The sequence below is a fragment of the Lacerta agilis genome, chromosome 6 (assembly GCF_009819535.1).
Source record: "Lacerta agilis isolate rLacAgi1 chromosome 6, rLacAgi1.pri, whole genome shotgun sequence".
In the NCBI taxonomy this organism is placed as follows: domain Eukaryota; kingdom Metazoa; phylum Chordata; class Lepidosauria; order Squamata; family Lacertidae; genus Lacerta; species Lacerta agilis.
This window is the reverse complement of record NC_046317.1, coordinates 93523025-93545994: the sequence shown is the minus strand read 5'-3', so window position 1 is coordinate 93545994 and position 22970 is coordinate 93523025. Positions and strand designations below refer to the sequence as shown.

The 22970-nt window shown below is 47.7% G+C and overlaps 1 protein-coding gene across 1 annotated transcript; it reads right to left on the bottom strand.

Moving 5' to 3' along the window:
- Nucleotides 1–1845: 1845 nt before the first annotated feature.
- Nucleotides 1846–21359, bottom strand: LOC117049181 (bactericidal permeability-increasing protein-like). Its single transcript, XM_033153894.1, has 15 exons — nt 21143–21359; nt 18777–18891; nt 15352–15480; nt 14735–14890; nt 14280–14343; nt 12666–12729; nt 10553–10644; nt 10042–10218; nt 9588–9647; nt 9308–9475; nt 8179–8246; nt 6739–6781; nt 4601–4664; nt 2956–3032; nt 1846–1931 (listed from the first exon to the last, which is right to left on the bottom strand). The coding sequence occupies exons 1-15, from the start codon at nt 21261–21263 to the stop codon at nt 1893–1895; spliced, it is 1437 nt and encodes a 478-aa protein (XP_033009785.1). The 5' UTR covers nt 21264–21359; the 3' UTR covers nt 1846–1892.
- Between the last annotated feature and the right edge of the window lie 1611 nt (nt 21360–22970).

Sequence of the window (22970 nt, the reverse complement as noted above, 5' to 3'; positions counted from 1 at the left end):
CGGCCAAGGGCTCCTTCTCACCTGCAGGTATCTTGGGACCCCCAAGAGTCATCTAGTCAACAGGTGTGGAGAAAGTCCTCTTTTCAAGGAAGGGGGGACTAGAATTAAGGGGGGCTGAATATGCAGATATTAATACACAGCCGTCCTTTGAAATTTACACTCCCCCCCCCCCCGTTTTTGCAGTGAAGTCCTCTGGCCAAGAAGTTTCTACAAATAGATATATAGATCAGATAAAGGGAAAATAACACATGAAAGCATATTATGGGAGGAGAAATTGCTTTGCCGAACTGTGCATGTTAGGAAATATATGCATGCAACGATGTGGGTATCTGGAGAAATGTACACTGAACTGTGGATGAATTTTCCTGGGGACTTGCCCCCACCCCAGATCCTGAATGCAGGGAAATGAGAAACAGAGAAATGGGCATCATGTTTTCTGATTCCTCCTTCCGGCTCTGAAGTCCTGTGTTTCTCCTTTAATGGGTTTACGTCTCCCATTCCTCCTGTATTCCAAGCATCATCCTGTGGATCGTGTCCAGCCAAATATACTGCTTGTCTGACTATCTTGTCTCCCCCTCCCTTTCTTCCTTTGTGATGCATCAAGGACTTCCTACCCAAAATGTCAGCATTGCTATTTCCCCCTCATGAAGGTTTGCTGCAATAAAGTCCTCTTTTGGCGTTAATAAGCCTTTTGCTTCCTCTGCATACTGATTTATTTATATTCAATGGATTTATAAGCCACTTCACAGCAAAGAGTTATTGAATCAAGGTACAATAAAGGAGAAAATGAAGCAGAAACAAAACAGTAGAAAATGGGGACTCTGAAAGCCAATTAGATCATACCTACAATTGTGCAATTAAGATTGTACAAAAGGATTGGGGAAGCCTCCTTAAACAAAAAAGTATTTAGTAAGTGCTCAAACATCAAGATGGTAGAAGCCTGTCCAGTCTCTCCTTATAATGGTTCCAGAGGGCAAGTTTCTGTTAGGAAACGTCCCCCGGGGGCAAGTTGTGAGACTGACCCCCAGGTAGGGACGAAGCCTGCGTGCCCTCCTGGCTACTCGAGTCCAGGGGCACATTGATAATATGCGATTGTTCCCCAGAGTGAAGAACAACACACACAAGCCATTAAGGCTAAAAACTACTTTATTGCAGATAAAATGCAGAGTATGTCTCTGCTTGCAAGCTCAGTAAGTCAGAGCTGTGCATTAAGGGTGTCCAGCATCTCTGAGCCAGAAACGAAAGTAAAGTACAACAGTAAAGTACAAAAACATCACGTGTGTGGGAAAGCTGTTAGGACTAGTGGCTTTCCCACAGAATAAAAACAGACACAGTCATGCTGGCCTCGCTGCTGAGGCTTTGGCAGCTCGGCTTGTAATAATATCATAACAGTTTCAAGTGCAAGCAAAGCGTGCCTCTGGGGCACGTGGGACTCTCAGTGGTGCCCTATCTGAGGAGGGCAGTTTCTGGACACGGATTTCTGGGGTGAGGCAATGTTACTTCTCAGGCTACCAGTTTATCAGAATTTATCTCTGCCTATGCTATCATTCTGATGCTCCTACTGGCTCTAGGATCTATACTGGTGTAAAACAACCTCCATTGTCCACCATGACAATTTCTGAATCCATTGCTGAACCCAGATTTAATCTCAATCGCATCCATAGTCCCATCTCAGTGGAAATCAACATAAATACCTGTTGAACTGCTGTTTATCTGAACAGTCATTAGGGTTTGCCAGTGTGAAAATTATTCCAAAAACAGGGAGGGACCCGTTTCTGGGGAAGAACCCCCACCCCACCCTGCTGCCTGGAAGACCCAGCAGCAGAAGCAGAAGAGAGTGTGACATTCTGCATCGCGTCTGGGCTCTCCTCTCTTCTCTTTCTGCATCGCCATTATCCATAGCGAACGTCTGCTCCAAAGAGCAAGAAATCCTGGGGAGAGATCAGAAGGCAGAATTAGGAACAGAGGAAGCTGCCTTATACAGAGTCAGGCCATTGGTCCCTCTAGCCAGTGCTGCCGGATTGCCCCCAAGATCGGGGGCTGCAGCATGTGTGTGTGATGTCATGTGCGCATCGTGTGATGTCACACACGTTTTCCTGACGCCAAGCAGGCCGGTGAAGCCTCCTGTGATGTTGCTCTGGGCCCCCTCAATTTTGGGAGGGCTGGAACCCTTTCAAACAAATATTGAGGGGTTGGAAGACAGCTCTGCCCCCTAGAATTGGCATGCTTGCCTCTAGCCTAGCAGTGTCTGCACTGACTGGCAGCAATGGCTCTCCAGCCCTGCCTGGAGATGCCAGCGAGGATTGAACCTGCAACCTTCCGCTTGCAAGACAGACACCCTACCCCTGAGCTATGGCCCTTGCAGCTGAGTCTTCCTCTGTCCAACAACAGGACAACAAAATCCTGACATCCAAACTCACAAACGGTGCATGATGCCTACCTCCTGCGACATGTGCTCTGCAAACAGGGCTGTTTATTTAATGTTTCCTAAAATTTATACACTGCTTGAGTGTAAAACAACAACCACCTTCAAAGCAGTTTGCAAAATAGGACAAAGCAATAAAATTATCACTGAGAAAGAAATCACAACCACAATTCAAGAGTTTTGAAAAGTTAAAAGAACAATAGACTAAAAACAGTTATGAACTCACCTCAGATTTCTAAACATCTGGGTAGCCTTGTCTAAGCAAGAATGTTTTTTAGCAAGCGCAAGAAAGAGTTAAGTAACAGAGCCTGCCTGGTGTCAAGAGGCAGGGAATTCCAAAGTAAAATAAGTGAGTTCTTGCAAATGTGGAAGGGGTATTATGGGATGCCTGCTGGGCCAAGTGAGGGCCACCTCAATGTGGGCTTCACCTGCTCCGAGCTTTCCCCACAATTCATTTTTAGCCTCGAAATGCAGGAAGCTTCCCTGAGTCCCCAGAGCTGCTTCTGCAACAGGGCTAATGCGCCACCCACCTGGCGAAGCTGCAGCATGGCGCTGGAGAGCTCCACGTGATCCGGGAGAGGGAGGGGGAACCCCTCGGCCAGTCGTGCTGGAAGATAAAACTTATGTTGTACTTAGAAGCAAACTCACTGGCAGGGTTTGATTAAACATTTACAATTTAAGAAAACAAGCATAAAAGTTAAGATGTAATAATAGGGAATGAATAAAGGGAAATATGTAATTTGAAAAAAAAATTGGTACAAAAAGAACAAGAGTACAATATTTAATTAAAAGATGACAAAATTAAGGTAGAATAAGATGGGCAGGAGAAGCAAATATTTAAAGAACCAGAAGAGGAAGTTGAGGGAAGTCATGGGAGGGGGGTGGGGTGGGGATTGGGATTTATAGATTTTCCTTGTGATAATAATGATTGTGTTGAATATAAAAATGTAAAATTCAGTAAAAACTGTTTTTATAAAAAAGGAAGGATTGTAGAGTTTGAAGGGACACCCAAAGGTCCTCTAGTCCAGCCCCCTGCAATGCACCCAAAGCATCCATGACTGATGGCCACCCAACCTCTGCTTAAACACCTCCAGTGAATGGCAGTCCAGCACCTCCTTCCAAGGGAGACTGTTTGACCGCCAAACAGATGGCAGCAGAGTGGGGCATTGGGTGAACACAGTCTCCATTTCGAATCGGTATTATGTGCTTTCCCACACCAGAGCTATGTGAATCCCTCCCAGTTATGAAAAGTGTCTAAAAATGTTCTGCAAATTGCAAAACTATATATAAGAGATTTCCCCCCCTCTGTCAAACCTGAGGAGCCACCGGCAGCTACTCAGCTCTTTGAGAGTCCTGCTCTGCCGTCTGAACTTACTCAGGTGTGCAGCCATAAAAACTAGAAACTTGCTTTAAACTATGAAAAAGAAACCTGGTCTTCACCCAGTAGTGTGGAGGTTCACCATTTGCGCAGCCTCTTATATATTCATTTATTGCATTTCTGTGCATCTTTTTCTCCAAGTATCTCAAGGTTATTCTGCTCTTAATTTCATCTCCTCAACAACCCTGCAGGGTAGGTTATTTTTTTATTTATTTATTTATTTTAAGTAGTCTTTATTGGTTTTATTTACACACATTAAAAAATATTTACAGTCTCATCAATACAAATAAAAAGGGTAGGTTAAGCCAAAAGGGACTGACTGGCCCAAGGTCACCAACCAGTGAGTTTCAGGGCCCAGTGAGGATCTGAACCCTGGTCTCTCCCTGGTGCTCTAACCACTACACCACCACTGCCCCTCATACTGGCCTCTTGCCTGCAACAGGGGAAGTGTGAATTTGCCCTGCAGTTTTCCCCGCTGCTCCTGGTTGTCCCCTTACTCTGAAGTGCTCTGTGAGCTCCCCAATGTTGTACTCGGGATGCTGGTCATTCCTCCCCTAGTAACCGAAAGTAGCTCTTTCCATGGGGTTGCGTTGCAGGCCTAGCGTTTTCTCAAAACGGCACAGCCAGATGCCCTCGCGGGAACCACCTGCAAGTCTGTTCTCCTTCTTGGAGACGCAACCGGAGGGGTCTTTGCTCTATCCTGAGAGTCCATATCAGAGGCCTGGTTCTGTTGGGATGGTGAATGAGAAACAATGCCATAACGAAGCATGCGGTGCAACAATTAGACTAATATTTACCGTTCACTGCAGGCACGATGGTGCTTGAAGCAAGGAGGCTCATGAGGGTTTGCATTAATCGTACCTGTAAAAAGAGAGACAGAGACCATAAATGGGAAATCAAGATAAAGAAATCAAGGGCTCATAGAATCACAGAATTGTAAAGTTGGAAGGGACCCCCAAGGGTCATCTAGTCCAACCCCCCCCCCCCCCCCCCCGCAATGCAAGAATCTCAACTCACAGTCATTCATCCAATTTGAAACCATACTGGACCATGCTTAGCTTCACAAATGCACTAGCAGTTTTATTGCTGCATGGGGCACTGGGGAGAGGGTCAAAGAGTCCTCTAAATCCCCTCCCTGACTTCTGGCTTCATCCTGGATGTCCTACATCTGCCTAGGCCTGTCCATAAATAGGTGTGTGAATCAAACAACTCCCAGTCAATTGGAAAGAACATTAAGCCCGTGGTCCATCCAGTCCAGCTCTCTCCGTGGCCAACCTCGAGCAAGACCTGAGCACAAGAGCTCTCTCCCTTTCTTTGGTTTCCAGCAACTTGTATTCGGACGCATTAAGACCTCCAACTGTGGAAGCAGAGCAGAGCCATCATCCCTAGTGGCCATTAATAGCCTTCTCCTCCTCGGCCCAGTAGACCTGAAGGAGCGTCTCCACCTCCAGCCCGGACACTGAGGTCCAGCTCTGAGGGCCTTCTGGCGGTTCCCTCCCTGCGAGAAGTGAGGTTCCAAGGAACCAGGCAGAGGGCCTTCTCGGTGGTGGCGCCCGCCATGTGGAACACCCTCCCTTCAGAGGTCAAGGAACAAAACAACTATCTGACTTTTAGAAGACATCTGAAGGCAGCCCTGTTTGGGGAAGTTTTTAACGTTTGATGTTTTATCGTGTTTTTAATATTCTGTTGGGAGCCGCCCAGAGTGGCTGGTGAAACCCAGCCAGATAGGCAGGTGGTTGTTGTTGTTGTTTCCATGAATCTCAGGGTTGTGGGTTTGAGTCTCATGTTGGGCAAAAGATTCTTGCATTTCAGGGGGTTGGGCTAGATGAACCTCAGGGTCTCTTCCAACTCTACAATTCTATGATCTGCTTGAATCTTCAAACATCCAGCTTCATTGATTATCCACAAGTTCTAGTGTCGCGAGAAAGAGGTAGAACCTTTTCTCTGTTCACTTTCTCCATGCAAGGCATAATTTTATAAACGTCTATCATGTCCACTCTTTCTTGTCTTTTCTCTAAACTAGAAAGACCTTGGTCGCTTGCATGCTTCCCTCACAGGGAATTCCCCTCGATCATTCTGATGACCCTTTTCTGAATCTTTCCCATTTATTCGGTTTGCTAGTAGTATTATCTTGCCCAGGGCAACCCAAAGCAACTTTGTGAGGTGAGGCGACCAGAAGTGTATGCAGGACTCCAAATATGGTTGCACCATAGATTTGCAAAACGGCGTTATGCTATTGCCAGTCTAATCTTCAGTCTCTTTCTTAATGATCTCTAGCATGGAATCTGCCTTTTTCACAGCTGCTGCACACTTGGCACAACAACCGAGAGGAATGACAAAGCAGGTGTGTGTCTGTGACACCTCGGGATGGGGGTGGAATTTGGGTCAGTTCACATTTTAGTGCAAACCTTATTCACCCCTCCTGAAATAATAAACAAACCGAAGCTCAGCTGGCCTTCAACATTCAGACTATTCCAAATTTTTGCAGCGGTGTTCTCCAGGCAAGTAATGTCTACAGAGAAACCACATGCTTAGAGGTTTGCATGTACTTGAGTAAAAAATAAAATAGAAAAAATGCATTACGTTTGAGAGAATTGAATGCCAATAATATGTATATTAGGAGTTACGTGCAATGAGAAGTTGGTAAATCTTCATGAGGACAAATAAACGCCCAAAACTGATGTGTAAAAGGGGGGAACTAAACTCAAGACTGCAAGGGTGAGAAGCTGAGATTGATAGGTTTGCCCACTGAGAGTGGCACCAAGTCTTTCAGCGAGGGTGTTGGCAAGAATGGGCTCTGAGAAGAAGTCAAGGGAGCCTCTGGCCCACGGAGCGTGCAGGATGAGAGCTTGAACCTCTAGCTGTGACCATGGAATCCTCGGGGGTCACTGAAGGTCATGGGATCAAGCAAATTAGGGAATGAAAAAGTTCTTACCGAGAAAGGCCCGACGTCCGAGTGCTTCAAAGACAGCTTCAACCTATATGAGGATACAGGGGGGAAAGAGAGCAATGGGGGTTTTATGCCTTATGACGACAATATACCTTATTGACTTGCTGAGCTAGGTAAGTCACTGGAACCAAGCCACAGGGTCATGGCTGGACACTCTTTCCTGCACTCATCTTTCTGCATGCCCTTTGGGGCTGCCTTGGTGCCGGGGAACCCCTTTTTGGCCGAAAGGTCTGCTAGAAATAAATTGGAAGGTGTAGTACAACCCGGATCTCGTCTCCCACAGTTCGCAGGGCAAGGTAAGCAAGCATTCGGTGTGGCAGCACTGACCCTTTGGAACTCCCTGCCTCTTGAAATGCCTGCTAAAAACATTCTTGTGTAGACAAGCCTTCCAAGGGGCTTAGAAAGTTTGTGTGGGTGGGTTTAAATCTATACTGTGGTTTTAACTTTCCGTATGTTTTAAGTGTTGGGTTTAAAAAAAAAATTTTTTTTGTTTTAGCTTCTCTGTAAACTGCTTTGAGGGGTTTTTCCTACAATCAAGTGATATACGTATAAATTTTATGAAATAAATAAATATGCATTGCAGGGGGTTGGGCTACATGACCCTTAGGGTCCCTTGCAACTCTGTAATTCTATGATTCTATGATAGTTGAGGTTTTTCCTGGATAATAGCCAAACAATGATATTTGAATTATAGAATCGTAGAGTTGGAAGGGATCCCGGGGTCATCTAGTCCAACCCCCTTACTGAAACAAAGATATGCCATGTCCACAGCATTCCCCTCATCCGTCAAGCTTGTAACTCTATCAAAAAGGGAAATGAGATTCATCTGGCATGACTTGTGTTTGAGAATACCATGTTGGGTCTTAGTAATCACAGCATCCCTTTCCAAGTGCTCACAGACTGACTGCTGAATTATCTGTTCTAGGACCTTTTGTGGTAGCTTCTAATCAAGCAAAAAACTTTTTTTGGGGGGGGGGTGAGGGAACTGTCCCCGGTTCAGCGTGAGGTGGTGGAAGGGCTCTCGGGAGGCTACAGGGAGCCCCGGCCCCACTTGACTAGCAGCACCTCCGAAGGGCAGGAGACCAGGGGCCATGAGCGTAGGGGCTCTGGGGATGCTGTAGAGACCCTGTGCTAGGCACGCCATTTCCGTCCCCCGAGCCGCGAGGGGTGAAACGCAAGGAGGGGAGGCGGAGACCGGGGGTGCCGAAATTCTTATGTTGGGGTCGCATCCGGAAGGGGCCACTCCCGGATTCTGCGAGCGACTGATACAGACATGGAATTGTAGCTCTGCACTGTATGTAGTATGCACAAGGAACCTGTTAAAAGACAGGCTGGACTTTTGCCTCGTTACTCGCGAGCAACCACCACACGGACCTTACAGGGGGGTAAAGCACAAATGTAGAGAATTGCTTTGTCATTTCTTACTTGCCAAGCTTCAGGGACCCAAAGATCTTGGTGGAGTTCACAGTAACTTTGGCTGAAATGGTGGTTGACTGAAATCAAAGAGAAGCAGGTTGAGTGTGCTTTGCAAACAGATCAAAAAAAGTTTACGTCATGTGAAATCTATACATAGGAAGATTTGGAATTCTTTTAATCATTGGGAAATTTACAAAAAGAGAGAGAGAGAAAGGAAGGAAGGAAGGAAGGGAAAGAAAGCAAGGAAGAAGAAGGAGGAGGAGGATCTCTTTGAGAAAACGCATCTGTTTGCAAAACTGAGGGAAATGTATGACATTCAGAAAGAAAAATATCTGGGAATAAGGAAGGCAAGATGCAGAAATGAGCACCCACAATTGACCCAAACTCTGATGAAGGTGGAAGAGGAGGCTTAAGGCCAGGGACGTAGCAAGGTAAATTGGTACCCCAGGCAAAAAAATTCCCCCCCCCCAGGCATGGGAAGGTCAGGTGGTACCCGGAAAATTTCTTGTCAACCCCCCCCATTGATCCCCCCCCCACAAAAATGGTTTTACATTATTTCATATTTTCTTACAAAGGAATAATAACAAGTAATAATAATAATAAACTTTTATTTATATCCCGCCCTCCCCGGCCGAAGTCGGGCTCAGGGTGGCTAACATCAGATACATAACATTGGTATAAAATCAAACAATAATTAAATTACCTCCTAAAAACATCTCAAAATCAAATTAAAGTCTAATTAGATGGCTTTCCACAGGGTTAGGGTTGGGAACAGTAAAGTGTTCTCTGAACTGAAATTTCAGCCTTCATGACATAGGAAAAACAGCCAAGTGAACAGCTCTTTTGGTGGCGGAGGGTCAAGATATTAACCGATATGCATGAAATTTCATATATAGCTATATAATCCCTAGTATAGTAAGATAAGACCTTCGGAGCAGCCATTTTCAAACAAAAAATTTCAAAATAAATTGTTCCTTGATAATTTGTCACCCCCTCCATTATGGAACTCGGAGCAACCTGCCCCTGCCCCCCCTTGCTATGCCCCTGCTTAAGGCAATGGGCAGACTGGAAGGGGCACGAAATCCCTACCCTCCTGATCATGGGCAGCACCAAGACTCAAGGTGTGTCCTGAACTTACCGCACCAATCACAAAGAGCGAGGCCAAGGAAGCGTTGGGGAGGATGGCAAATGCTCTGATGTCGGCCACCGGGGACAGCGAAATGGCGTCAGGTGTGATGGTCAGAGATGGGGCAGAAGAAGGTGAGACTTGGAGCTTCATGAGCATGTTGGGGTACAGCTTTTCCAACTGGGTGTGGAGAGCAAAAGCAGCATGAGGATCGCACTAGAGCATGGCTGCTGGATCAGGCCCAAGCGAGCCCATCTTCTCCCGTAACCAAACAGATGCCCCAGCTGCTCACCTGTGGAACAAAGGCCTTAAAGGATGTGGTGTTGAGGCGGATTTTAAACTCCTTCGGAACCTGCAGCAGGGGAGAAGAGGGAAGTTGGGGATGGAGAGACAGGACGATATACTATGACTTGGAAAAGCAGAGGTTAGAAAGAACAGCCCCTCTAAACCTTCCTCTTGCTCTCCTGCTGGGTTTTAGCTGAAAACTCGGCCCAGAACCTCCCATCAAAGCCAGGCTTCCATTGTGGACCATCAACAGGATCCTATTGTCTTATTGGTAGAAAAACATGTCGGCAGCATTAAGGAGACGAGAAAAGCCTTCTGCATCAAGCCAATGGCCCATCTACTTCCGCATCCTGGTCTCACTATCAAAGGGAGCTACTCAAGAGGCGCTGTAGAGGATTGCATCGTGATCCACCCCTTGGCAATGCCAGCTCTGCAGACTTGGGCTCCCCAGCCCTCCTTACCATGTCGTCCGTGATGAAGAAGTTCATCTCCCCTGCTCCGTAGTATACAAGGCCTGCGGTGTTGAAGAAGTAACTGGAGATCCCAAAATAAAGCATGCGGTCGTGATCCACCGGGAAAGCGAGGGCTGGTGGTGTGAAGGGAGGAGCAGAGCGATGGGCGAGGGAGAAGAATTCGCCCTGATGGGAGAGGAAATGCAAAAAAATGGGAAGTCATTCATAGGACAGACAGAATGCTAATGAAGTGGAACCAGCGGCCATTTCTTTTGTGCTTCCTAGAATCACAGAGCTGTAGGGTTGGAAGGGAGCCCCATGCTCCACCTGGTCCAACCCCCTGCAATGCAGGAATCACAGGTAAGTGTTTTAGGAAGAGAGGAAGGGAAGCAACAGGCAAGCGTCTTCCCACCAGGAAGATGCCCACAGCACATGAGGCCTCCGGAAGGGAAAATTGGCCATGATCCATAAACCTTCCCCTCCTGGATCCCTCCCTCCCTCCCTCCCTCCTTTTCCCTACCTTCAGGTCCAAGTCTAGGGAATTCTGTGAAGCCACAGGAGGAGCAACCAGAGAGTAATCGATCCCAGACACCTTGTCAATTCTAGCCGTGACTAGGAAAAAAAACCAGGACAAATCGAGGAGCTGGGGCGAGGTGACGACAAAGCAGAGTCGGACAAAGGTCTCCATTTCAGGCTCTCATTTTCCCAATCTTGAATCCAGTTCTCTGCATTTGCACATCAGATTATGGTTTTGTTTTTGTTTGTTGTACCCCCCAGAAAGAAAGAAAAATCCACCAGCATTTTAGTGCCAATTTCTATAATACTCATAAGCAGAACCCTGCTGGATTGCTGTGTTGAAGCAAAGTGCGAGCTCCATATTGGTAGTCAAGGTCACCCAAAAAAGAATTGGTAGTTGTTGCCAGGATGAGCTCAGATATGTTTCCTTGCTTTGATATATGCTAATGGGTTTGCTTTGATGCTGGGCTTATCTGTGGACCTTGGGATACTGCTGGGCTCTGGGCCCAGAGAGGGGAGAAGCTTTGGGCAGCTGCTACTTAGGGCTTTACCAGCCAGGTGTGATGGGAGGTTCTGGGCAAACTGGGGTCTGCTGCTTTGTGCATAAAGGTAAAGGGGACCCCTGACTGTTAGGTCCAGTCGTGTCCGACTCTGGGGTTGCGGCACTCATCTCACTTTATTGGCCTAGGGAGCCGGCATACAGCTTCCGGGTCACGTGGCCAGCATGACTAAGCCGCTTGTGGCGAACCAGAGCAGCGCATGGAAATGCTGTTTACCTTCCCACAAGAGCGGTACCTATTTATCTACTTGCACTTTGACGTGCTTTTGAACTGCTAGGTGGGCAGGAGAAGGGACCGAGCAACGGGAGCTCACCCCATTGTGGGGATTCAAACTGCCGACCTTCTGATCAGCAAGCTCTAGGCTCTGTGGTTTAACCCACAGCGCCACCCGCGTCCCGCTTTGTGCATAAAGGATGCCTAAATGTTTGCTTGGGTGCGGACAAGTCATGGCGACCTCTCACTGCTGTGGGGTCTGTCCCATGTCCGTAATGGCAGCGAGGCCCAGAAGGCTGACTTACTGCAAACTTATTCTTTTTTCATATGTAATAAATCACTAGAACGGATCACTCAGGTGTTTTTGAAATCCTTCCTGGGTATACCTTCATCAAACCACTCCCACGAGCCCACCTTTGGGCCGGTGGATCGGAACAATCAGGCCAATGGCCCATCTAGTCCAGCATCTTGTTCTCAGAGGGACCCACTAGATTCCTCCACAGGAAACCAGCAAGCAGAAAGTGAGCATAACAGCACTCATACCTCCACCCGCCCCCTGCAACTGCTTTTCAGAAGCATAGCTACCGTCTCCTCCTGCATGGATTTGTCTAAAGTATGTGGAACTCCCTGCCTCTTGACATCAGTCAGGTGCCTCTACTCTTTTTGGCACCTGCTAAAAACACATTTGTTTAGAGAAGCCCACCCGGGTGTTTAGAAAGTTGATGTGAGTTTTAAACTGGTTTGAGTCTATTGCTATTTTTAACTTTTAAATTATTGCTGCTATTTTTTTTGCAAACTGCTTTGAGGTTTGTTTGCCTTTGGACAATCAAACAGTGTATAAATGAATAAGCCCGCACTATGCAGACTGAGCAGACCTACTGATCAGCTGGTCGCAGACTTCCCTACTAGACTGAGCTGGATTGTATTTCTATTTACAGTAATTATCTCTAAAAAAATTATCTGCATCTGTACATATAAAAGAGCACATGTGAGGTTTATGTAGGTCTTCATCCTCCTCTACGTTTGGCTTAGAAAGAAATCTCCCATCGCCCTGCCGACAACTTGTGTTACAGAATGAATATTAGCCAAATATTAGCTGAGAGCATTTTGGTCTGCCAAATCCTCCAGATTGTGGGTTCTGTTAATGGCCAGAGACGCTGGCTGGGCCAGAGTCGCAGAAAGTCAGGGTCTCACTTCATAGAATCATAAAATAGTAGAGTTGGAAGGGGCCACGAGGGGAATTTAGTCCCCCCCCCCCTGCAATGCAGGAATAAAGCAGGCATTGCTTAGAAGGAGCTCTTCCCCTCCCCCAGCTTCACCAGCTTCCACCATCATTACTCTTACCTGGCAGAGTCTGCAGGAAAGGCTGCAGTTTGGAGCCAATGGAGCTGCTCACTTCGTCACAGACCTTGGGGGGGGGGGAGAGAGAAGAAAGGCTATAAGGAGGACTTATGTGTCCATGGGCTCATTGCTTGGCTCTGAAACTACCAGAACCTCCATTTCCAGGTGTGGTCTATCTTGGAGTACTGGTGCTAGATGCGGGGCACAAACAACTGTGAATGGTGATCTCCATTGAGCCTCACCTGTGGGCAAGTGGCCGCCCCTGGTTTCCTCCTTCCATTGTTTACCCACATCTGGCCCAGCAGTTTATCAATGCAGTTTTGGACAACGCACACCAGAGGCATATTATGGGTATGATTGTCTTCTGCACTGCAGAGGGTTGGGCATGAGGACCTTTGGGGATCCCTTCCAACTCGACAGTTCCATGGTGCTATGAATTGCTGGGCTTTTGGGGATGGATGCAGAAGGCTCTGCTTATGTTCCCATGAGAAGAAGATCAAAACACTTCTCTATTCGCTACCAGCTCTACCATTCGATGATTCCACAAAGGCTCTGCTCCATAGGCCTTAGACACAGAATCATAGAATTGTAGAGCTGGAAGGGACCCCAAGAGTCATCTGGTCCAGCCCTCTGCAATGCAGGACTCTAAACTAAAATCAGGTGTCTGTGATGGGGCTGGACTTTCCAGGGTTCTCCCTGCAGGGAGACTCGGTTGTTCCTTTCTCCAGCCTCGGACACAGCAGTTGGTGCCAGACGGCCATGTAGCAATTACCGAAAGCGGCTTGCCTACAAGGCTTGGCACAGGGCTCCCCTCCTGCCGACTTTTGCGGAGAACAGGACAGCCCATTGTTTCCAAGGCCACGCTCTGCTAAATTAAGCTCGCAAAGGCCTGTGAAATCGAAGGAAGCTAATTCCTAACACCCAAGGCATAAAAAAACCCCACGTCTTTTCAGCTCAAAGCGCATTTGAATGCTGAAGTCCTGAGTCTGTTTGTGGGGCTACTGAATTCAGAAACAAACAAAAGCTTCCTTAAGAGGGAAGCGGTTCCTTCAAGTCCAAGTGAGTGCCACAGGAGGTTTGCAATGCGATGTGTGAATTTTGCAGCCAACACGGGGCATGCTTGGGAGCTGCAGCAGTGGCTTCTGCATGTTCAGCCTTTCCTTCCAAGTACTTGGCCCCCCCACTCCACCATCCCCAGTGCACATGCAAGCCGTTGAATCAGAAACAAGAGGAGGGCTAGAGAACCAGGCTAGGAACAAGCCAGAACTTGGACTGAGGGCCCAATAGCAGGAGAGGCACCATGTGTATCCAAGCAGCAGCAATGCACTTCCAAAAGCTTGCTTTTGCAATTGCTGCTTGTCTCCTAGGACGCCAATCTGAGCACTGCTGGGTGAACTCCTGCTCCTGAGCGCGTGCAGAGTGCCATTCCCTCTTGCAGAGCAGCAGCAGCAGCAGCAGCCAGCTCATGCAAAACCAGGCTTTTTAGAGGGAGCAACTTCTGGGCCGGAAGGCAGGGCTTAAAGCTGCACCCATGCAGGGGTCCCACTCATTCAAGAAACTGCGGAAAGTGAGAAAGGAACTGGGAAGGAGCCCTTGGAAATCCCCTGAAGGTGTTACCTTGCCTTCCATGGTATGTCTGAACGACGACTCGATGTTTTTGTGGAAGAGGTTGTACAGCCAGCTGCGATGGGGAGAGAAGAATGTCAGGATCAATGCCAATAAGGTGAAATGCTTTTATTTCCTAAAGTGCTTTCATTACTTGCCCCCTTGAAGATCCCAGAAACTAAGAGCAGCTTTAGGTGTTCTGGAGAAGCAAGAGGGGAGGAAGTGCTTCATGCACTGCAGGGGGCTGGACTAGATGACTTCTGGGGGTCCCTTCCAGATCTACAATTCTATCCTTGACTGGAGGTTGCAAAGGTTGTGGCTGCTGAATGCTCAGCAATCTTGCCAGGGGTGCTAAACAGATACGAAAGGCCTTAAGGCAGAGGGAAGGTAGGAAGGGGTAGGCTTGTGTCGAGAGCAAGCAGGGCAGCCTTCCAGGTCAAGCTGCAGGGCAACGGACGACCACCTACCTCAACCTGCCTGAAAAGTGCACTTTGACGTTGGAGATGTGAGCGGCGCAACCTGCTGTGCTCACCGTCGGCCTCCCAGCAGCATCTGCCCCCAGCTTCAAACCTACAGAGATGGAGAGGCCCTCAACCTCCAGGTCAAATGAGCCGTGGTCCTTGCTATTTGGGAAGACAACAGAACAAAGGATTTGCAGCAGCAGCAGCAGGAGGAGCAACAACAAACCCTGCCCTTTCGATTTAAAAAAAAGGTGCTTGGCTGTCCATGGGTGGGGGGAAGGTATAACCAGTGTCATGGAGAAGCAGGTTGGTGCAGTGGTTAGAGTATTTGAAGTCTATTTGACCAGGGTTCAAATCCTCACTCGGTGACCTTGAGCTGCCCAGTCACTGTTTCTCTCAGTCTAGCCTACCTTACGGGGTTCTTGTGGGGATTAAATGAGGAGCAGGAGAACCAATTCAGGAAAGTGAGAATTTTGAGGGGCGGCTCTGTTTCGCTCTGCGTATTGTTTCAGAAAGCGAGATTTGGTGAATTTGCCTTCCAGTGTGAACTGAATCAAATCCCTCCCCGCTGCCTCTAAGCAACCCATGTGATTCACAAAGGTAAGAGACAAGGATGGACTCACAACCAGCGCTTCTTCACCGACCACTGGCCCGTCACTTCAGCAAAGGCATTGGTGATGGAGACCTTGAGGCCCATGCCTGGGACTGGCGCTATAGCGGAGCTTGGCAACTGGAAACTGCGAATGTTCAAGCTGCAGGAGGAAAAGGAAGGAGAAGGTCATTGGTTTGGGGAAATCATCGATGCGATGGAGAGGGTGGATTCGCCTGATTCAAATAAGGGGCTTGCTCGTGACAGCAGTACGTGTGAAAAGGATCTAGGGGTCTTAGTAGACCACAGGTTTCACATGGGTCAACAGTGTGATGCAGCAGAAAAAACGTGAATGCAATTCTTTGTTGTTGTTGTTGTTGTTGTTCAGTCGTTCAGTCGTGTCATGTTGTTCAGTCATGCTGGACCAGAGCACGCCAGGCACCCCTATCCTCCACAGCCTCCCGCAGTTTGGCCAAACTCATGTTAGTCGCTTCGAGAACATTGTCCAACCATCTCATCCTCTGTCGTCCCCTTCTCCTTGTGCCCTCCATCTTTCCCAGCATCAGGGTCTTTTCCAGGGAGTCTTCTCTTCTCATGAGGTGGCCAAAGTACTGGAGCCTCAACTTCAGGATCTGTCCTTCCAGTGAGCACTCAGGGCTGATTTCTTTAAGGATGGATAAGTTTGATTTTTTGCAGTCCATTGGACTCTCAAGAGTCTCCTGCAGCACCATAATTCAAATGCATCAATTCTTCGGCGATCAGTCTTCTTTATGGTCCAGCTCTCACTTCAATTCTAGGTTGCATCAACTGAAGCCTAGTGTCCAGAACAAGGGAAGTCATAGTCCCTCTCTATTCTGCCCTGCTCAGACCACACCTGGAATACTGTGTCCAATTCTGAGCCCCAAAATGTTGACAAGCTGGGCAACCAAGATTGGGGGGGGGGGCGGATGGGGGAGAGTGGGGTTATTAGTTTGCTTTTGTTCTTGTTTTTATTATATATTTTGTGGGGGTTTTCTTGCATTTTTGTGAACTGCCCTGAGAGCTATGGATGAAGGGTGGTGTACACATTTAATAAATAATCATCATAAAATCAAGGGTCTGGAAAGCAAGCCTTATGAGGAATGGTTGAGGGAGTTGGGTATCTTTAGCCTGAAAAAGAGGAGACTGAGAGGAGATATCATAGCCTTTTTAAATATCTGAAGGGCTGTCCCATGGAAGATGGAGCAAGCTGGTTTTCTCCTGCTCTGGAGGGAAGGACCAGAACCAAGGTCTTCATAGAATCATAGAGTGGAAGAGACCACAAGGGCCATCCAGTCCAACCCCCTGCCAAGCAGGAAACACCAGCAAAGCATTCCTGACAAGTTACTGGAAAGGAGATTCCAACTAAACATTCGGAAAAGCTTTCTGGCAGTAAGAGCAGTTGGACAGTGGAACAATCTCCCTCAGGAGGTTGGATGACCACCTGCCATGGATGCTTTAGTTGAGATTCCTGCCTTGCAGGCAGGGGCGTAGCAAGAGGGGGGCGGGCCTGTTATGAGACTTCCCGGGGGGGGGGGCAAGTTGTTAGACTGACCCCCAGGCAGGAACAAAGCCTCTGTGCCTTCCTGGCTACTTGAGTCCAGGGGCACATTAGTAATATGTGATTGTTCCCAGCGTCAAGAACAACACACACAAGCCTTTAAGGCTAAAACCTACTTTATTGTAGATAAAGTGCAGAGTATGACTCTGCGTACTAGAAGTGCTCACTAGAAGGACAGATCCTGAAGTTGAGGCTCCAGTACTTTGGCCACGTCATGAGAAGAGAAGACTCCCTAGAAAAGACCCTGATGTTGGGAAAGATGGAGGGCACAAGGAGAAGGGGACGACAGAGGATGAGATGGTTGGACAGTGTTCTCGAAGCGACTGGCATGAATTTGGCAAAACTGCATTGCAGGGGGCAGTGGAGGATAGGGGTGCCTGGCATGCTCTGGTCCATGGGGTCACGAAGAGGCGGACACGACGGAACGACTGAACAACAACAACAACATGACTCTGCGTAGCCAGCTCATATATTCAGAGCTGTCTATACTTGCGTCCAGCATCTGTGAGCCGGAACAGAAAGTAAGAATACAACAGTACATTACAATAACATCACATGTGTGGGAAGGCTGGTATCACCAGTGGTTTTCCCACAGGATGAAACATGACTCATAGTCAGGTGACCTCGCTGCTGAGGCTCTTCGCAGCTCGGCTTGTAATAATATCACAACAGGGCCACCCCGGGTTCCATAATGGAGGGGGTGACAAATTACCAAGGAACAATTTTTTTTAAAATGCCTGCTCCGAAGGTCTTGTCTTACTATACTAGGGATTATATAGCTATATATGAAATTTCATGCATATCGGTTAATATCTTGACCCTCCTCCACCAAAATAGCTGTTCACTTGGCTGTTTTCCTATGTCATGAAGGCTGAAATTTCAGTTCAGTGGAGCACTTACTGTTCCCAACCCTAACCCTGTGGAAAGCCATCTAATTAGACTTTAATTTGATTTTGAGATGTTTTTAGGAGGTAATTTAATTATTGTTTGATTTTATACCAATGTTATGTATCTGATGTTAGCCACCATGAGCCCGACTTCGGCCGGGGAGGGCGGGTTATAAATAAAAGTTTTCTATTATTATTCCTTTGTAAGAAAATATGAAATAACGTAAAACCATTTTTGTGGGGGGGGGTCAATGGGGGGTGACAAGAAATTTCCCGCACCGGGTACCACCTGACCTTCCCATACCTCAAACGGGGGGGGGGGGGCACAATTTTTTTTTTTGCCCCCGGGTACCAATTTACCTTCCTATGCCCCTGCTTGCAGGGGGTTGGCCTAGATGACCCCTGGGGTTCCCTCCAACTCTACAATACTGTGATTCGGTGGCCTTTGCTTTGGAACTCTAGATCTTAATGTGAGCACCAAAACAACCCTTTACCCAAAGCAAAGAGGCCCCCAGAACGTTCAGGTCTGTGAGTCACACAAGATGAGCTTGGGCCTGGCTGAGCAGCTTGGCCCCGCAACTGTGGGTGCATAGGCCAATGGGTGCCATGCAACATGCGTGACCCTGGCATCAAAATTTGTCGGTGCCCCGTCCCTTCATGGGCACCCAGGGCCCCAGGGAGTTTGGCACTTACATAGCTGGGTGATGTGTTGTTGAATGAGGCTGTGCAGGAGAAGCTATGGTGGACCCTGAGCTTTTTGGAGTGGAAAGGACTAAGCCATCTTAGAAATGAGCCCCCCCCCCCCCCGCTCATTCTCAAATTATTAATCTACTTATTCAAGTCTCTGCCTGCCCCCCCCAAAAAGAAATTTTATCCCTTCCAACTTCATTTGAGTTGTCTCCACAAGACACCCCAACTGCACCAGGCCCAGGGTAGAAACCATGTTCTCCAGAACCTATTATTGTAGTCTCTTCCAACCTGTGGTGGCCTCACCTGTAGAGTCTGTAGTCCACTTTTCCAATAACTTTCACTCTGAAGGATCCTGAGAAGTCGGGCAGAGTCAGCTGTGCCAGTTTCTGCTGCAAGGCTGCCACCCCTTCCTGGCGAGCTGGAGCAAAGGGGAGAGAAGGTTGGCATCAGACCGTTTGCATCCCTCTCGAAGGAACCAATTTGCCTTTTTTGTGCCCTCTCTCCCTACTTGGAAAAAAAAAATATTTCGAAGTCAAAAGCAATGGCTTTATTTAGTGTAAAAAAGCCAAACACCTCAGAGCGAGTGACAATAAAACAATACCGTTATCACTGAAAACAGCTCTTTCAAACATTTGAAAAGGAAAATCAGCAGTACACGAAAAACGGATTAAAACATACATCAGAAATTCTACATCCCTGGACAGGCTTATCTAAACCAAAACATTTTTATCACACACCAAAGAGAGTGATAAAAGAGTACAGTAAAAGAGTACCCAGTAGTGGTGTATGGAAGTGAGAGCTGGACCATAAAGAAGACTGATCGCCGAAGAATTGATGCTTTTGAATTCTGGTGCTGGAGGAGACTCTTGAGAGTCCCATGGACTGCAAGAAGATCAAACCTATCCATCCTGAAGGAAATCAGCCCTGGAAGGACAGATCCTGAAGCTGAGGCTCCAATACTTTGGCCACCTCATGAGAAGAGAAGACTCCCTGGAAAAGACCCTGATGTTGGGAAAGATGGAGGGCACAAGGAGAAGGGGACGGCAGAGGATGAGATGGTTGGACAGTGCTCTTGAAGCTACTGGCATGAGTTTGGCCAAACTGCGGGAGGCAGTGGAAGAAAGGAGAGCCTGGCGTGCTCTGGTCCATGGGGTCACGAAGAGTCGGACACAACTAAACAACTGAACAAAACAAAAGATTACCAAAAAGATTACAGTGAAAGTGCCTGCCTGGCGTCAAGAAGCTGGGAGTTCCAAAGGTTAGGTGCTGCCACACAGAAAGATTGCCTGCTTACAAATGTGGAATGGGGGAGATGAGGCACATTTAACTGCATGAGTTCCACGGATCGAAGCAGTCAGGTGGGCAGTGACCCAAGAAAGAAAGTGTGGCAGGCCTAAGGTGGACCCTGGACCACCCCCAGATGTATCCACTCAGCCAGCAGTCAAACAGAGCCCCACCCTGTAAGCGGAAAACTCTCATTCCTGCAGGCAAATATCTTGCAGGACAAGCAGTGACCCAGGCGGACAGCCCACCCCCTCTTGCTGGCTGGGAGAGCAGAACAGGCAGGGACCAGGATGGTGCAAAGCAGCCCCTCCCTACCTCTGTAGGTCTGCCCCCCAAAATAGAGAAAACAAACAGATTTATTATTTCAAACCCACCTAACGTGCCACCTTTCACCAACCTGGTGAAAGTGTTTTAGATCGCAGCTCACAGCACGGAGTTAAACTATGGAACTCCCTCCCACAGGAGCATTAGTCCCTCTGACTAACAACAACAACCACAACAACAGGTTGGTGCCCATCACTGCATCCTGTGGGAGGGAGTTCCGTGGATTAACTATGGAAGTGCTTTCATTTGACTGTCCTGAATCTTTCAACATTTCAACTCCATGGGATGTCCACGGGTTCTAGAGTTACGAGAGAGACACACAGAGAGAGAATCTTTTCTCTATCCGCTTTCTCTGTTTCAGGCATCATTGTATAAACTCCTATCAAGTCAACTCTTGCTTGCCTTCAGTTTAGAGAAAAGTCCCAAATGCTGCAGCCTTTCCTCCCTTCCCTTGGTCATTTCGGTGGCCCTTTCCTGAAGCTTTTACAAATCTGCAATATAGGATAGGAATAGGAATGGGAATAGGAATAGGAACACACTTGGAATTTTGCTTCGGCTACATTGCAATATAAACGTACCTTATACAACACTATTCCACTCACAATACAGTAACACAGCAAAGGAACCCCACCCATAACTGGCCTCCCCTTCCGCTACATAACTACGAATTTAACAACTTAATGGCGCAAGGGAAGAAACTGTTCCTGTGCCTGGCCGTTTTTGTATATAAAGCCCTGTAGCGACGTCCAGATGGAAGTAAATCACACAGATGATGACCGGGATGCAAAGGATCTGCGACAATATCCATTTTGACACGAGGCGACCAGAACTGTACACACTGTTTATTTTATTGATTACGTTTCGACCCCGATTTTCCTTCCAGGCACTCAGAGTGGGGCAGAAGGGCCTCAACCCCCCCATTTTATCCTCAACAACAACCCTGCGAGGCAGGTTAGGCTGAGAGACTCCAGACCTCCAGGTCACAGCCTGGCTCTTCAACCATGAGATGACACTGCGGGCTGGGGGGGGGGGGTTCAGAATGGGGGGGGGGAGGCACCCACCATAGTCCAGGCCTTTGTCCGTGATTCTTCCCACGAAGCCAGGTCCTGTGGCCCCGGAGAGAGCGCAGTAGTGAAGACAGAGTAGCAGAGAAGCCAGGAGGAGGTTGCTCGCCTTGGACATCCTTGCTGCAGCCCCGAACCCCCTCAGATCCTTCTGCCCAGGGACTCTGCAGCGACGAACCCCTTTGCATTTAGCTGAGAGAAAAACGGAAGTGAGAGTGAGCAGACAGAAGCAGACGGAGCAGGAAGCTTACAAAAAAATATTTGCATTTCCTCAAGAAGGTTTTTCCCCTGTTGCACAATCTGCAGCCAAGGCCCCGGGTGAGGTTTGTTGATTTTGTGGGCTGGGCGTAACTCCCGCCTGGAAATCAATGTCCCCACCGTGGAAGGATATGTAGGTCTAGAATTGGCCTCCACAGTCACTCACGGACTCATTGTTAAAACCGTGTTCATGGAAGGCAATCTTACTTGGCTACGAGGGATCGCCAAAGAGGAAGATGATGATAGCCATTGTGGCTAATAGGCATCAATAGCTGTCTGCTATTAGTAATGTATGGAAGTGAGAGCTGGACCATAAAGAAGACTGATCGCCGAAGAATGGATGCTTTTGAATTCTGGTGCTGGAGGAGACTCTTGAGAGTCCCATGGACTGCAAAACGATCAAACATATCCATCCTTAAAGAAATCAGCCCTGAGTGCTCACTGGAAGGACAGATCCTGAAGTTGAGGCTCCAGTACTTTGGCCACCTCATGAGAAGGGAAGACTCCCTGGAAAAGACCCTGATGTTGGGAAAGATGGAGGGCACAAGGAGAAGGGGACGACAGAGGATGAGATGGTTGGACAGTGTTCTCGAAGTGACTGGCATGAGTTTGGCCAAACTGTGGGAGGCAGTGGAGGATAGGGGTGCCTGGTGTGCTCTGGTCCATGGGGTCACGAAGAGTCGGAAACAACTGAACAACTGAACAACAACAAGAGCTGTCTGCTCCTCCATAGAACTTTTAAATCAGGGGTCAGCAACTTTTTTCAGCTGTGGGCTGCTCTACCATCCCTCAGACCATGTGGTGGGCCAGACTATAGGCTATTTTGGGGGGGGGGGGATGAACAAATTCCTATGCCCCACAAATAACCCAGAGATGCATTTTAAATAAAAGGACACATTCTACTCATGTAAAAAGATGCTTATTCCCAGACCGTCTGTGGGCCGGATTGAGAAGGCGATTGGGCCGGATCTGGCCCACGGGCCTTAGGTTGCCTACCCCTGTTTTAAATCCATCCAAGTTGGAGGTGATTGCTGCCTCCCGGTAGGGGAGATGCCCCCCCTCCAAACCCTTACAAGGGCTCCTCATTCAGATGATCCATTGACATAGCATGTTTACAATTATCATTCATATCCTACCTTTCCTCCAGAAAAGGACACAAGGCAGCTTACACAAATTAAAACAGTCTCAAACAAACTACTAAAAATGTGTAAAAGATCATCGTTGAAGGGTAATCTAATAGAAATAAAACAATACATTATAAAAAAACAAATATATTAAAATACAGATAATAAAAACAGCACAGAGTTATTTAAAAGCCCCTTCTGTTAAAACAACAACACCCCAGTCAAAACAAAATAAAAAATAAAAAAATTCCTTCCAGTAGCAACTTAGAGACCAACTAAGTTTGGATATCTGAAGATATCTGAAGAAGTGTGCATGCACACGAAAGCTCATACCAAGAACAAACTTAGTTGGTCTCTAAGGTGCTACTGGAAGGAATTTTTTTATTTTTTATTTTGTTTTGACTATGGCAGACCAACACGGCTACCTACCTGTAACAGCACCT